Source organism: Dermochelys coriacea, chromosome 4 (assembly GCF_009764565.3).
Source record: "Dermochelys coriacea isolate rDerCor1 chromosome 4, rDerCor1.pri.v4, whole genome shotgun sequence".
Taxonomy (NCBI): Eukaryota; Metazoa; Chordata; order Testudines; family Dermochelyidae; genus Dermochelys; species Dermochelys coriacea.
Window position 1 is genome coordinate 62,236,597 of NC_050071.1, and position 17,160 is coordinate 62,253,756.

The 17,160-nt window shown below is 39.8% G+C and overlaps 1 protein-coding gene across 2 annotated transcripts; it reads right to left on the minus strand.

Annotated features, from left to right (window-relative positions):
- Nucleotides 1-6,589: 6,589 nt before the first annotated feature.
- FGG (fibrinogen gamma chain) lies at nt 6,590-14,292 on the minus strand. 2 transcript variants are annotated; one of them, XM_038398438.2, is made up of 10 exons: nt 14,129-14,292; nt 13,990-14,034; nt 13,300-13,483; nt 13,104-13,197; nt 10,728-10,858; nt 9,793-9,926; nt 9,498-9,682; nt 8,407-8,687; nt 7,203-7,375; nt 6,590-6,825 (listed from the first exon to the last, which is right to left on the minus strand). In XM_038398438.2, the coding sequence occupies exons 1-10, from the start codon at nt 14,195-14,197 to the stop codon at nt 6,811-6,813; spliced, it is 1,311 nt and encodes a 436-aa protein (XP_038254366.1). In that variant the 5' UTR covers nt 14,198-14,292; the 3' UTR covers nt 6,590-6,810. The 2 variants fall into 2 exon arrangements, with proteins under 2 accessions (XP_038254366.1, XP_043369120.1); XM_043513185.1 differs by having other exon boundaries at nt 7,155-7,375.
- Between the last annotated feature and the right edge of the window lie 2,868 nt (nt 14,293-17,160).

Consider the following 17,160-nt stretch of genomic DNA (forward strand, 5'->3'; position numbering starts at 1 on the left):
CTACACATCGGGATGGTTTGTCCTGTAACCTCAATAAGGATTCTTTAAAATACAGCCAGCTCTCCTGGACTCCTTTCCCCCTCATGTTATTCTCCCAGGGGATCCTGCCCATCAGTTCCCTGAGGTTGTCAAAGTCTGCTTTTCTGAAGTCCAGGGTTCGTATTCTGCTGCTCTCCTTCCTTCCTTGTATCAGGATCCTGAACTCGACCATCTCATGGTCACTGCCTCCCAGGTTCCCATCCACTTTTGCTTGCCCTACTAATTCTTCATGATTACCTTCTGTGGACTTCAAATAAATGGGGCTACTTACTACAGTAAAGGAAGCAAGATCATAGTCAGATGTTAATTCAGGATATATATGGTCATTGATGTAACTAATTACTGAAAGATGTTTTTATGGAAGTCCCATGCTCAACTCTGCCATTTTCATAATTCTGGGTCAGTCTCATCCTGTGCTCTTTACTCAGACAAAATTCCCACTGACATCAAATAAGGACTGAAGAGCGGACCCTAGTTGTAAAAGTGAGCTGTTTACATATTTTTATAATTAAACTGTATTTACTTAGTATGGAATACATATATTCCCATGCTTTATTTTATCTGGCTACTAAAATATAATTTAAATTAAGAAAAGAAAAGAAAAGAAAAGAAAAGAAAAGAAAAGAAAAGAAAAGAAAAAGTAGAAGTTGGGTATGAAACTTTTCCCATTGTTTTCAACCGATACTACTAGATACAAGATACAGTATATGGCTGACCAAATCTTCCCTGAGCAAGTATCCCGTGTCTCATGTTTTCCACTTTATTCCTTTGAAATAAACATTGATTTATAAACAGCAATTGTACAGCAGCTTGGTACCTCTGACTGGCTGGGAACAAATACAGAGGATAAAGCTGTCTCCTAATGACACCCACTTTTATGTAGACCATACACTTTAAGATCCAGACATTTCTAAAGGAAAGTATGAAGAACAGAAAATATAAAAACAGTCCTATATTATGAGATAGGGTTAGGTGCTCTGAAGTCATTTTTTCTGCTAGGGAAAAAGGGATTGGTTCAGTTTTATTTAATATCACTGATTTAATGGCAATGTAGTTATTATTAGTGCATAGTTTCATATTTTGAATGAAGTGGGAGCTTTAGCTTAGGAGAAATATTTTTAGAATTAATACATCCCATTTAAAATCCCTGTAGTGCATGATATGGTGACTATTGCAATCATATAAATATGTGTAATAATACCAAGGAAACCCATTTAACAAATAACCTGGTGGCACAAAAATGTCTTTCAACATGTCTGTTTATTCAGTAGGTGTTGGTCTATGAAGGCTCTGTTGTCTTATTAAATGTGCTTTGGCTGTCACACAAAAGAAAATATATTCATTTAGAATGTATGCTTTTACTAGTTCACCTTTTTTATATTTTGCTTCTTAGGGCTTTGGAATCTTATAGAGTTTATAAATCACATAGGACTCCTGGAAAAGTTATTAAGATCCAGTCCATGTGGAGATTGCTACAGAATTAATAACGATGGTTCATCAGTTCATATGAAGTTGTATATTGGGCAGAGACCTGAGCATATTTTAACTGTAAGTCCAACACACTAGCAGAGTTTATAAACTCTGCTGGTGAAATACTGTGCTTGTGGTGTTTATAAACTTTCCTACTGGATTAAAGAATGGGGCCCAGATTGGATAACAGATTTGCATTTGTCCTTAAATAGTAGGAGAGTTTCTCCTTCACTTACGTATATTCCATTTTTGTTTTCCACTCATCTTTGGCAATGACCTGTTTCTTTCAGTTAAGAGACAGAACATTATTAGCTGCCATAATAACTTAAGAGCAGAGCATATGCATGTGTCTTTGCCGGAATGAGACCTTATTCTGTGAACTCTTCTATATAAGAATCATGTCTTTCTAGCTGTGGTTCTGGGTGCCACTGGAATATAAAACAAAGATGATGATGATGATGATAGCTATTTCAAAACAAAAGGTAGAATTTTTAAGGATGGGGAAAAGAAGTAAATATTATACTGCCTGCCAAATACTTGACAGCGTTTCTTTTTTGGAACAAAAAGTGTCACCAAAATAACAAAATCTAGCATGTGCAGATGTGGGACTATGCAGTTTAGAAAGTGAATAAAACTTTCTCTTGTGTTTTTAAAATTGCATCACACTAGCATTCAGAAACATCCCCACCACACTGAAGCTGGACCATTGTATCTGTATCTGTGTGCCATTCTGTAGCAGCATTTTAAAACTTACTGCTAACTGCGTGCAACAAATTTAATTCGTAATAGCTGCTTCTAACTGATCCAGCAGTCCTTTCATGTTCCCCTTCTCACCCTCTCACTTCTTATGCTCCTGCTTCTCCTCCTGTTTATTGTTCCCCCAGGGGTCAATTCAACTCCTAGTGAAATAAAGGGAGTTGAACTGAATCTTTATCTCCTTCTTCCATTCTTAACTTCATGCCCCATTTCATGCTGCTCCTATGACTGTCAACAAAGGGCTAGATTCACACAAGGGGACTTTGGTGTTGTGATGCTAACTCTGCTCCCTGGTAGAATTCTCAGCCCTGAGTTAGGGATCCGGACAGCCTATACAACACATGAGGAGTGCTGGGCATCTAACAAACAGATTCTCAGAAGCCAGCAAGCTGAGCAGGGAGTTGCCAAAGCTAGACAGGAGTGAAATGCAGAGGGAAGGGACAGGGTTCAAGCCACCAGTCCCAATGGAACTTAGGTGCCCTAACTATGGGGCTACTGAGTATTCTGGGGCACACACCCGGCCACAAAAATTACTGACCTGCTCACTCTTGGAGGGGCCTGATCCAGTAGAGATACAATCCAGCAGGTGTGGTCTGAGCACACCCACTGAATCAGGGCCCCAGGTGAGATAGTCAGGGAACACCTAGTCTGAGGGGACTACCAAGGACCCAGGAACCAGTTGAGAAAGGGGAACAGAAAGGAACAGTAGGGGGCCAGTGAGAGTTGCCAGGAGAGCGGGTCATGAGACTGAGAGAGAATTGCTGAGAGCTGTTGGGAGAGTGCTGCAGATGAAAACTATCAGGAAGAACTGACCAGAATGGAGAAACCCTGCAGAGTAAAAGGCCCCTAAGTAAAAGGGAAGAACTAGCTCAGAGAGGCAGGCTGAGCCCAGGAACAAGAGGGTTGATTCTGGAAGGAAGTTTGAATGAGCAGGGGTAGGACTCACAGGCAAAGGGAAATCAGGACTGGAACACTGCAGGGACCAGAAGATGTGAGTTGAGGGAGAAGAGCGGCAAGAAGAATGGAGAATTGCTGGAGTTTTGGAGTCCCTAAAACAGTGACACATGAATTGGACAAGAGAGATTGTTGACAGTTGGGTGGGCATCCTGGAGATGGTGACCCTGGAGTGCGGGGCTGAATGGCTGCTGCATTTTAACCTGCTTTACTTTGTGGGTTTGGAGAATTGTCTTACTTTGAGAACTTGAAGGTTGAAATATTTCTAATAAATTATGCCTGGAAGCAGGCCTTATTTTGGACTCCAAGAAGGAGAACACTCCTTGCCTGGGTGAGTAAGATGACCATCAAGCTGATCCTTGGTGAAAAAATTGTGCAACTCAATCATTCCTAGGAGGAGGAAAGATGAAGGGGAAACTGAGGCAGGACTTGCCTATTTTGCAATGGTTGGCCACAAGAGGGTGTCCTGGCGGGGGTGGGGAGGTGAACCCTCCAACATCTTCCCCCTTCCACTGTTGTCTTTCTGCTTTCTGTTTGATTTATTATTTTTAAGTTCATGGGGACAGGGACCTTGTCTTTTTCTGCTTTGAAAATACAGTAACTCCTCACTTAACTTTGTAGTTATGTTCCTGAAAAATGTGACTTTAAGTGAAACCATGTTCAGCGAATCCAATTCCCCATAAGAATTAATGTAAATGGGGCGGGGTTAGGTTCCAGGGAAATTTTTTTTTGCCAGACAAAAGGAAACTGCACGCCTCCCCCCTCCCCGCCTCCTGCCTGTGGCAATCAGCTGGCTTGCAGTGTTTTGAAGGGAGGGGGGAGGAGCAAGGACTTGGCACGCAGGCTCCTCCTCCCTCCCTTCTAAATGCAGCAAGCCAGCTGATTGCTGTGGGCAGGAGGCAGGGGAGGGAGGGGGGAGGCGCACCGAGTCCTCCCCCTGCTGCTTCCCCCTCCCCCTCCCTCCTGCCCGGGGCAATCAGCTGGCTTGCTGCATTTGGGAGGCAGGGGAGGCAAGGGGAGCCTGCGCACCAAATCCTCACTCCTCCTCCCTTCCTTCAAAACGCCGCAAGCCAGCTGATTGCCACGGGCAAGAGGAGGGGGGAAGGTGCTGATCCGCGGGGTTTGCTAGAGGGTGGGAGGCGCTGGGGGGGGCGGCATAGGGAGGCTGCCAGCTGTGGAGAAAGCAGGCAGCCAAACAATGTAAGAGTGGAGCACTGCACAACCTTAAACAAGCATGTTCCCTAATTGATCAGCAAGGTAACAACAAAACAACGTTAACCGGGACAACTTTAAGTGAGGAGTTACGGTAGATGTCTCCTAAGGCTACATTTGGCAAAATTTTTTATTGAAGTCTAATCTGTAGATAATAGTAATATGATTCAATATTCTCTTCTAGCTTCAGCAGTGGATGTGTAAAATGATCCCTAAACTACATTCTCATAAATTTCAGATCAGTCTATGATTGTGTTGGCAGATTACATCAGAAAAGAGTATGTAAGGCTCCTCATGTATAAACATGGTATCAGATTAAATCAGTCTCACAAATAGACTCTTTAGGTCCAGATTTTTATAGGTATTTAGGCATTGTGGTGTTCTGTGTTGCAACATCTAATTGATGAAGGACCCTAATTCGTATTTTCAAAAGGAATATAGGCACTTAGGGATGTAAATCCCACAAACTATAGATGGGATTTTGGATCCTAAACACCTTCTGAAAATGAGATTTAGGCTGTGAAATCAATTAGGCATTGCAAGGCTGAGCACAGCAATGCCTAAATACCATTAAAAATCTGGACCTTAGCTTCTAACTTCAGCAATATTATGATTGATGGCGCACTCTCACTTTGAATCTGCTTCAGTTTTGTTTCCTCTATTTCAAAAATGTTATAACAACACTAGAAAAGGCATAGAGAAAAGCAAAATGGTTAAAGGCAGGAAAAGAAAACCCTAAAAGGAATCTGATCCAAAACCCATTGAGGTCCATGGAAAGTCTCCCAGTGTCTTCAGTGTGGTCTGGATTAGGCTCAAAGAGACTACAAGACAGAGGCATATATATAAAATGGCACATAAAAAAAACTATGTGCAAAGATCTCTAAGACTGCAGGACAAAGCACTCACTAATTAAGAAAAACCACCATTCAGATTGCCTGTGCAATCTTCATTAGGCTCCTTTGTGAGTCTGCGTTAAGATATAGTCTTTGCAGTTTTACAAAGCATTACAAGGGATGGATGGGTCTTGAAAATCACTACAAATGTGTTACATAATTTCTGGATAGCCCTACAACCAAAACTGAAAGATGCTCAAAATGCTAGACCAGCACTTAAAACACCACTATAAAAGTCACAGGGAGAAGTACTTCAAAAAGAAGTTGGGGATTTGTCCTGCTTTGAGCAGGGGGTTGGACTAGATGACCTCCTGAGGTCCCTTCCAACCCTGATATTTCTATGATTCTATGATGAAGAGCATCAAGCTGGACTGCTTCAAACCAATCCACTATCAGCCTACCTCATCACGGTGAAATGTACATAACTAAGGCAGACTCTCACCAAATACAGATTTGTAACCAGAAACTAGAGATGCAAGTCAGGAGACACAAAGCCCCATCTAAACCCAGAGGAGACTGTCTGTGGAATCAATGTGACCACGGGCAGAATGAGACAAACTCTACTCCCATGTCCAAAATATAATAATAATTAGCTCTTATATAGCACTTTTCATCCACAGATCTCCAAGTGCTTTACAAAGGATATCAGTATCATTATCCCCATTTCACAGATAAGAAACTGAGGCACAGAGGGATAAAGAGAATTGTGAAAGGTCACCCAGCAGACCTTTGACAGAGCCAGAATGCAATGCAAGTCCCAGTTCACTGTGCTATCCACTAGGCCACACAAATACCCTGTTCGATATGAGGGAATTTAAGAAAGATACTCCTCAAACTACAATTTACCATTACAAAAAATCTCATTAAAAACAACGAGGAAAAACGGGCTTGACTCAGGGAGAAGGGAGATGGCATCATGCTTTACAGCAATCTGTCACCAAATAAGGCATGGACAGTAATAACAATGACTCATGGGATCAGAAACGCCATGTGTAACCATTTCCTGGGTGGGCTGTACCTGCCTCTGACAGGTACCCGAGGAGTTAAAAATGTGTTAAGGCAGCAAATGTGGAATCCATAACAATGAGACAAAAACAGTTAATGGTTTGCATGTGGCTTGCCTCTAAATGAATAATAGGAAAGTACCGGTGTATAAACTTGGGATGGGTGAACTGGAACAGATTTTTACAACAACTTCTGTAATGTTTGTTTCGATTTGTTTGCTTGCTACTGGATCATTAATGACAAGTTTTATGTATTCTTTTTAATCAAATTTTATTGAAAGTGCATACAGAAAAATAACCCCACACAGAGCAGACACAGTAACTTACTCACACAAAAAGGCTTGGGCATTGAATGATTTTGTTTTAATAGTGGGCATCAATTAACAGCCAGTGCTGAACTGAAGAAGTTTAGATGAAGTCAGTGTCCCAGAGGTAAAAGATTTTGTTTTCCTGTCCAGATAAATCTTTGTTAAACTGTCTCTTTAAATGTCTCCAACCTACAACAGAGGAAAAAAGAAAGTATTGTAATATCCTCTGCCAAAGGATGAACTATGCATGGTTACGATGGTATGTTTATGGTGGTCATGCATATTTATACTAGTTGAATTTCAAAAAGGACATTGCTCAAAATATAAAAGGCAAAGAGTCATTTCTGATGACAAGACCATATCCCTTTATTTGTCAGTCAGTTGAAATAACAATTGTACAAATATACTAACATAAAAGTAAAAACGGTTTTCTGAGAAAATGCTGCACAGTGATAACTTCTATAGGCTATACTGGAATGCTGAGAGGAGCTATAAATATATTATTGTTTGAACTATAACTGCTGTCTGTTATCTTTCTAAATATCGCCTCAGCCATCTGATCCAACCTGTTTGGAGCCACCTAAGTTGTGCTGCTGTCCTTCTCCTATTGAAAGTCTGTTGAATGGGATGATTTTCATCGTAGTTTTCTTCATGGAATACCACCGAGAACGCCAGGTTGCCCAGATAATCCCATTGTCGTATCTGGATGGACCAACCTCTTTTGCTGAGTAAGTGCCACCTAAAATATAAATTGCAGCAGAATATATAATTGTTTGTAAAATAATTTATATGCACATGCGTGTCTGTAGTAATGAAATCCCTGTGCTAAATTATACTTATAAATTATACTTATCGTGCACCATTGACTGGCTCTATCTACTAATCTATCTCCCCCAGGATTTATTCTAACATTCCAAATCTCTGAGCAGCTTCAAACTGCTGTCATTGTAAAAAAATGTCAGCCTGCCAGAAAAATGTTTCCTTCTCCTCTCCAAATGTAGATTTCCCCTCAAATTACACTGGTCTTAGGTACAGACAGCCAATATTCAGTCCTGCATGAGTGACAGGTTTAAAGTCTGAAATCTCAAGATCAACCATGCATCCATGATGGCATGGTGTGGAATAAAATTTTTATTGGTACTTGATAGACATGTCCTCCATAAGTCCTTCATGGCTACATGATTTATGAGTAATGTAGCCATCCCAAATTTATACTGATAAACTTTTTATACTACATCATATCATCATGTATATATCCCAAACACACTGCTATTGCAGATTCCCTCTCCTCTTCTCCATTCGTACAAACTTCTGTACTATCAGGTCTGTTTCTCTCCTGAATTCCCGATTTCTCACCCTTTTTTCCCTTATCTTTCCGCCTTGCCTTGGGTTTTTTTTGCCTGTCCTGCAACGGGATTATGATTGGGACTCTGCTGCTGGAGACAATACTTTTGTAACCACAAAGCAAATGGGAGAAACTTCTTGTCTTTGCCTCTAGCAGCAGTGGAAGACAGCACCTGTGCTTTAGCTCTTGCATACAATGCTTCCCCCCAGGCTCAGCAGAAGCTACCTGGAGTAACAAATAAGGGCAGGTAGAGTATCGATTTGTGTTGCTCAGCAGCAAAGATCAGCTGTGAAGTGTAAGGAATGGGATGGCCAAAAATAAATAAACAGCTAAAATCTACACAGTGTTTTTCTCCATCACTAGAATTTGTTGTAAAGCCATGCAGTTATTTTTTATATGAAGTAGGTACCCAAAGCATGTATTACCTGTATAATATTTTCCATTGAGGTTACCAGCATGACATCTATTCATCCACCATCCTGCTCCATCCTGTTCAGCACAATTGCCATCAAATTTATCATTGTCACTATCATAGGTGCTGAACTGCATGCCATTATGGGATGTAAAAAATTTGTCACTGGGATCATCTCCAAAATCAAAACCATCAAAGGCATCCCCAGCTTCACCGCCAGCAACAAAATAGGCATAGGTCAGTCGGTACTTGTCTGCTTCAGGTCCCACTTTGAACACAGCATAGTCTGCAATACTGTTAAAAAATAATGGTGAATTTGTGTACAATGGATTCCAAAAACATACACAATTAGACTATAAATGACAGCATTTTAGAGTCAGTTTCTGTGTCACTCTATGTCTAATTAGAAGACATATCTAATATCTAATTAGATATTTCCTTGCCAGATTATAATATGTCACTTTAATGTATCATAATGAAGCCTTCTGTACCCCCCCCCATTTTAGGTAGTCAAAGACAGGTAAAGTGGGTCGTCTCAGTGGCCTTAGAGTAGTGCTTTGTGATGGCTTTCAGGAGGTCTGAGTTAGATAGATAATCACAGTCTACAATTGTCCATGCTGGCATGAAATGGGGATGGTGAGAGCAAATTGCTCCTGGAAGGAGAAAATGGCTTGTACCACTCAACACCTATCTCTTTCTATGGAATAGCGAAGTATGACAACAACAGGTTCTGAATGGAATCTCATCTGATTTCCAGCAGTCTACAGAGTAAATTATATTTTCCAAAGAAGACACCAACATGGAGCTTTCATGAGCATATACTGCTTCCTTTTTGGTCACAAAGTTGCAGGTAGTGAGAGAAAATTCAACTGCAAATATATTTATGGTTTTATAAACCGATAGAGAAGGTTGTTTGAAACAAATAGGTTAATGATTCTGCATCATCCATTCTTCTGAAAGTTGTACAAACTGATCTGGTAGTGGAGACAGGTGTCTGATATCTGGTAGTAGAGACAGATATCTGCAAGTGTACCAAAAGAATCAGTACACATGACAGGTATGTATTTTAAGATGACTTTTTTAGAAAGCTCATTAGTTAAATACCTTCTTTTATTCTCCCAATCTTCCAGTTCTATCCTTAAGGCATATGGAATAGTAGACTGAGTGGTTATTAAATGAATCTTTTCATTTCCCAGCCAGTACTCTGTCTGGTCATCTGGTGACAGGTGTCCAAATCCTTCTTTGTACTGAACCCAGTTTTTCTTGAAGTCCACACTCCCATCAAGTCTCTGGTAGCAAAGAAAGAAAGAAAGAAAGTCAACTAAAGCAATGTGCCCATGTAAATGAAATACTGTTATATAATCAGAATTATCATGACCTGAATTTACACATTACATACTCTCTGGAACACTGTCCATCCATTGCCAAATGTGTCAATCTCACAATAGACTAGGAACTGCTGCTTAGCTCTTAGAGGTTTGATGAAGTAAAGACCACTGTGTCTGGCACCTTTATGTGCAATGTCTTGACAATCTGCAATAAACAAACACCATTGTTTGTATTTTGGCTACAGTCTTACCTTGTTTTAAACATGGTTTTAAAAGTATCTGATCATTTTCTAGTACAGTGCAACATACACAATACATATAATAATTACTATGGCAAAGTTATCTCTGTAGGCTAGATCTTCATCACACAGGAAGTCCTATTGAAGTTAATGGTACTTGTATAAAGATGAGCAGGATTTTGCTATTAGTAAATATCTAGGTAGCATAACTTTAATGTAAAATACAATAGTTTTATTTGCTTCTGCAGTCATAAAAAGGGCATTTTTAGGTCTAATGTATTCGATTAATTATCTCTGTGTGGCTGAGCAGAAATATTATAATACAGTATCCTTTCTGTTCTTATAACTCCAAAAAGCACTTGCCTGGTCTATGGTCTACAATAAAGATAGGGTTTACTGAGAAAGTCAAATCTTGGCTAATCATGACCAATTGAGAAAATAAGATTTGTTCCACAACTTCCTACATGCAGAACACCTATCTAGTATTTCTGTTAAATGAAGCACTGGCCACCAAATAAACAACCATAAAAATAGCAGTAACAAAATGTAAATATGGAAAAGTATTCATTATATTGGTCATGATGCTGAGTCCCTTATTCCCATGGCTAATTCTTAGAGAAATCAGTGGATCATGTGATTAAGAATAACTCCCGTAATGACGTTTTGCAGGACCACCCATTTAAGTATTCAGATGGCCCTCACCACTATATTGTCGACAGATAACACTTAAGAATTAATCTAAGCCACACAATAAGCATTTCATGTACCTCTTCCAGTTGTTTCCAGTATTTGGACTGTGTCTCTGCATGGCTCCTGACATTGTGACGCAAGCTGATTAGTCTTCTGTTTTAGTAGTGAAATCTTGTTCGTGTTTAATATCAACATATCTGTCAGATGCCTAGAGATAAAAACGACCTGTTTTGCCAGTTTTTCTTAATGAGAACAATACATATTTCCCTGAAATATGCCTTACATATCTAATGTAATAATCTAAAATGTGTTGCTTTATTTAATGATCGGGGGTAGCCGTGTTAGACTGGATCTGTAAAAGCAGCAGAGTCCTGTGGCACCTTATAGACTAACAGACGTATTGGAGCATAAGCTTTCGTGGGTGAATACCCACTTTGTCGGATGCATGTAGTAGAAATTTCCAGAGGCAGGTATAAATATGCAAGCAATTGTACCTGCCTCTGGAAATTTCCACTACATGCATCCAACAAAGTGGGTATTCACCCACGAAAGCTTATGCTCCAATACATCTGTTAGTCTATAAAGTGCCATAGGACTCGTTGCCGCTTTTATTTAATGAGACATTGTAAATCATTTTGGCTACAGTGTGGTATTTAGCCACAGTCCTACACTAGGGGGAGTGCAGAGCTGCCCCATCCCCATACAAGCATTTGGGCATTTTGCTTTCCAGAACTAACCATTTGCACTAGGAGGACAATAATTTGCTACAGTCAGTGCCTGGCTGGTGCACAGAAAAGTGGAGCTAAGAATCTGCCTACTTCTCTTCTCTATCTGCCCCCTTTATTGCAAGTTCCTTTTGACTGGGAGCAACTTGGCAGCATCTTTTGCACTCTCCTGAGAGCAAATACTACTGTTCTGGGTAGCCTATAGGAAGGCTGTACAAGGTGGGTAGTCTCCCTCTGCGCTCTCATTTTCACTATGCTGTTGCATAAGGGCCAGCCACATTCCAGCCCTTTGTAAATGCCTATTAGGGCTTCCATGTATATATACGTTTTCTAGAATGTTGGCTTTGATGCAATGTTTATTACAAGTATCCAGAGCTGAAATTGTATTTACGTGACCATTCCAGATCTTATCCCTTCACTACCTCCCTGTTATTTGAATGTCTTTTGCCTTCTGAGTCCACCAATGTACTGAGCACTCTGACACTAATACAACAAAGTGTTTACATGCATACTTAATTGTGAGCAGGCCCATTGTCTGATTCAGGAAAGCACTGAAGCACATGCTTAACTTGTACATGTTTTACTTGGACCAGTATCTCGTTACCCTCATAAAGCCCATTCCTGCAGTCAGTGCATGGACAAAGCTCTATGGGAATTTTTCTTTTGTGAGAATTGCAGGTCTGAATTCTGGAGGTAAAGTATATAGTAAGGTACAAGAAAATACAATAGAAACCTGATTTTATGAAGGTTTGGAGGACTCTTGAAACCTTCATAAAACTGGGAGTTCATAAAATCATGAGAACTTGAAATACCATGAAAAAATAACAGGAGTCTGCATCCATAGCCCTACATATTATGAAAATTAACTATTGCATATTTCTGTTTTTAAAAGAGTAAATACATTTGAGATAAATTCATTCTAATATTATATAAAGTATATTAATTAAAAACAATATAAACCTAAATCTAATATGAAAATTAAAATCTGTCATCAGTGGTTAAATAAAAAATGCTCTCAGACCAGGTGAGGCAAAGGCATTTAAGATAAAATATAGTTACATTAATTCTAAATATCTAAAACTCAGATTTACTGTATATTAACCAATTATGAGTGATTCCTGGCATAATGTTATCACAGGAGTGACTTTGGCATTTAAAGTTAAATAGTACAATTACAATTTATAAATAATTATTCATTATTAAAATTTAGATAAGTTAAATATGTTTTCAAATAGATAGAACAGTATAGACTTAAGATGAACACCTTTGAGTTTAATAGTTATTCTGGATTCGCTCCAATAAAACAGAGAGTAGAAATTGGTGTTCATGATGTGTATTCAACAAAACCAATAAAAAAGTATCAGCTAGCTAAACAAGTCTTTGGTTAGATCCATGTTACAGTTTCATGTTACTAAAATCTCTGAAGTCTAAGAATAATGAATAGAAAAATTTTGAACAATTACTTAAATAAAAATACTGATTGAAAAAAAAAGAACCGCCAAACTTTCCCATGTTCTTACAGCCAGATCTTGTATTTCAGTGGGAGACGTGGGTATTCAAGAAATGCAAGATCAGATCCTAATTCTGCAGTTCTGAGTGAAAAGACCCCAAAATGGTCTTTATATGCAGAAATGAAGTGCTGTGAAAAAACTTAAATTGCAGCTGGTAAAATAAAATAAAGGAACAGATCTGCATAGTTAGACAATATCAAAAGTGGGAAATACCTACTGTATAGTATTTTCATGTTCCACAATAGTGTTTTCATATCTGATAATTTCATCAATTATTTTCCTGGTTTTTTGAGTAAAACCATCGATCACATCTGTAGAACAGGTATAATATATTAATGCAATTAGATGTAAAAGTAAGAAAACCAAATTAATGCATATTTTTCTCAGTTTTGTAATTGTCTTTATGTTCTCACTTGGCTGAGTCTGTTTCTCTGGGGGGCTGAGGATTCGGATTTGGCGGATCAACTGTTCTGTTACAACAGAAGAGTTAGTGATCTGCTGCAAGAGATTTTCAAGGACCTGCAGCTGCTTATCAACATCAGGGTGGTATTTATTCAAGAAGTCTGCAATGCCGCATGTAGTTGGGCAATAGTTACCCTAAAGGGAAAAGAATAATTAAACATAACAATAATAGTAATAAATAATTAATAAAGGCCCAATCCAGGTTCTACAGTGAGACAAAAGAGATGGTCACTTAGGGCAGGAAAATATTAAGGGCAGCCCAACATTCAATAAGGATTTATGTAGGTAACTGTGGACAGGTAGGACTGGGCATTTGCTACTTTGCCTGCAGAAGCAGAATCTGTAGAGACAGTCCTGATAATGCATATTGTTATTAAATATTAAAAATAACAACATATGTTATTGATAATAGTATACTTTAGAATAATACATGGAATTATTAATGGAATTTACAGTACATTTTAGAACAATGAATGCTGTTATTAAGAGTGCCCGTAAAGCATAATATTACATTTAATAACAGTAGATATTGACAATAATAATGCATGTTAAAACAAAATAATAATGATTGTTAATTATACGTGGAACAATATTTTATTCAGCTCCTTAATTTAGAAGAAAGGAACCACAAATCTACTTACAAATCGTTCATCTAAGATGCAGCAGTTTTCTCTGGTAGCAATATACTGAAAGGGAGAAAACAACATTATTTTTTAGTTATTTTTCTCCTTATGGTATTTTTGGGGCATAGTAATGGTCCGTTTGTACAATTTCACTTACTGCCATGCAAGTTGAAAAGAGTAAGGAAAGGAGATGCACAGTAGTCCAGCTGTGTAACTTGAGCACCATTGTGTCTATACCAAAGTGTGCTCCCAGCTTGAGTGTGTGCAGAGTCAGTGACTGAGAGATTCAGCTGCACGGGCTGCTGAAATCTGCCCTGACTCTCCTGCACTTCACAGCAGCGGTTTAAGGGAGCTGGCTGAATCTGGGGGCGGGCACCATGATGCAATGTGTAGGGGTGGAACAGTGGTGGAAGAACAACTCAGTCCCTTTGTCCTGGATTCCCAGAATTTGCACTGAAACTTCTGCTCCTCCCACTTTTAGTACCAATTTCCCACTCGCCCACATTATGTCCTTTGCAGCCAGGGCAGTGTTAGGATCTGGAGAAAGGTAAGGAGAGACATAAAGTCATGCTTCCAGTAACACTGGAGTAATAAAACTAACATGTGATTCTGGATAATGTTGGAATGCTGCCTGAGATGAGCCCCAGTTGTTTCGTTCAAGGAGAAGCCCCAGTTACCCTCAGGGACTAAATGTAAGAGGCACAGGTTATTCAATAACAACAGGCTGCTATTTTTCAAGCACTTATGTTCTTACAATCCACAGATTCCATTCTGGGGAATTGTATGTGTTAGTTGTAGGATCAAAGTGTTTTCCTTTCTAGTCACCACTGGTTCAGAACCCATGCTTTGAAAAGCGCATTGCTTCTGTAAACAAGATTGTACGCTCTTAGGGGCAAGGACTGTCTTGTTTGTTATGTTTGTATAGTGCCTTGCCCAATAGGGCTAGAGAAAGGACAATCTTGTGGTTTGAACATTGAACAAGGACTCTAGGCTCCATTCCCAGCTCTGCTACAGATTTCAGGCTAGGTCCGCAAAGCACTTAGGTGTTCCAGTCCTCAGCATTGCAGGGCCTACTTTTTAGGTGCCTTGCCCCCCAGTAGAATTCACAGCCCCAGGTTAGGTATCCAGGCTCCCTATACAATGCATGGGGAAAGATTGGTGCTTAAAGAAGGAATCCTCAAAAGCCAGCAATTTAGCAGGGTGCCATCTAAGATAACCAGTAGGCAATGCCAGCCAAAGGTAGTTAGGTGATTAACTCCGGGCCAGAGGGAATTGCCTATCTCTGCTTGAGATTCACAGGCTTGTGCCCTCTCCTGGAGTTAGGCATCGAAGCCAGGTCAGCCCTTTCTCATGAAAAACCACAGAAAGAATGAACCTTTCTATGGCCAATAGCCGACTGGTTCAGGCACTCACCTAGGAGATGTGTTTTCAATATTCATAGAAGCAAGGACATGAGCTTGGTCTCCCACATCCCAGATGAGTGCCCTAGCTATTGGGTATTCTGGGACACACCCTCACACCAGGTAGCCCCCAAAATTCCCAGTCAGATTGCCCTCAGCTGTCTTTCGTGTGCAGCCTGTTTGGGCCTCACAGGTGAGACAGGCAGGGGAACGCCTAATTTAAGACTCTTGCCTGGGTTTAGGTGTGAGCTAAAGCATGGAGTGGCTTGGGGGCATCAGGGTTTAGGTGGTTTTGCACTTGCCCTCTAGCAGAAACTTAGATGCCCAGGGGTCTTTACTGGTGGAAATTTAAGCACTTACAGAATTTAGGCACTTCCAGGATGTGATGGCATCTGAGCAGGGATTTTAAAGCTCTTGATGTTGCTTAAATGTTAGACCTAGGCACCTCACATGGCAGGTAGGCTCCTAAGTCCTTTGCTGATCTACCCCTTCCTGTATAACCAGCAGCAAGCCATTTCACTGCTCTGTGCCTCAGTTTCCAATCTGTAAAATAGGGATAATAATATAGCTATTTTATACTCTTTGCTTGTCTCTTCTATTAGGATTGTAAATCTTATGTTAGAAGGACTGTCTCTCACTATGCTTTTGTACAATGCTTAGCATTCTGGGGCCCATATCTTGGCTGTGACCTCTAGGTACAATTATTAATGGACTAGTTGATGGGAGGCAATGTGGCCCATACAGCTGGGACATAGGAGTCCTGGGTTCTATAGTTCTGCTACTGGCCTACTATTTGACCTTGGGCAACTCACTTCACCTCTCTGCACCTCAGTAAAATGGGGATAATGACACTTACCTTCTTTGAGACATGCTTTGAGATCTATGGACAAATTATACTAGATATCATAGCTAATATGCTCCAAAACATGAGGGTTTATAGCCTTTATATTTTTATCCTATCTAATATAACTGTAGGCAGGTAAATATCAAATCTTGTTTGTATCCTGATAAAGTTTTATGTATTGATGACGTATTTTATATTGGTCTGGCCCAGCATAGATCCTACCATACACAAAAATTAGCAGGGAATACATAAATAATATAATATATATAATCCATGATACCATCAAGCAAGCTGAGAGGGACATCAACAAGATGGTATAAAAGTTGTGTACATAGGTGGGGGAGGATCATCTTTCTAGGGGTTGCACTGAAATTCAATTAGAGTTGGGTGCCTAACTCCCTTGGGCTTATTAGAAAATGCCAGACAACTGACTGGCAGCTTGCGCTTCCAAAGAATGGCATTAGCCATCTTCATCAATAATTGACTCTGCTGGCTTTAATAAGTTCTGAAAGATACGGCTCCAGCTTATAGTTAATTTGTTCTGTTCTCTAGACACCTAAACTTGTGTAAATAAAAATGTGTAAAAGCCAAGAAGGACTTGTGTATTCCCCCACCACCTCACTGTCACTGTTCACACAGAAATGGTCAAGCAAACAACAGCTATGGTATATGAATATGAATCTTGCCTATAATACATTCCATTTGTCTTGCAGTGAGTCCTACCATTGCTGCTCCAACATGCTCCCTCGCTGCTTCATTAGGTGCACATCATTTGTAAGCCATGGTGATCTCCTGGAATGAGACTAATGCAGGGTCCAGGGGCATCTAGAAAGCGCTGTTTCAATGCTTGCAGACAGCACAGATTACAATGTTTCCATGAGACTGAACAGAGTGGTTCAATGCCTAGGCAGTATAAACTGAAAACACCTATGAAAAGTAACTGGA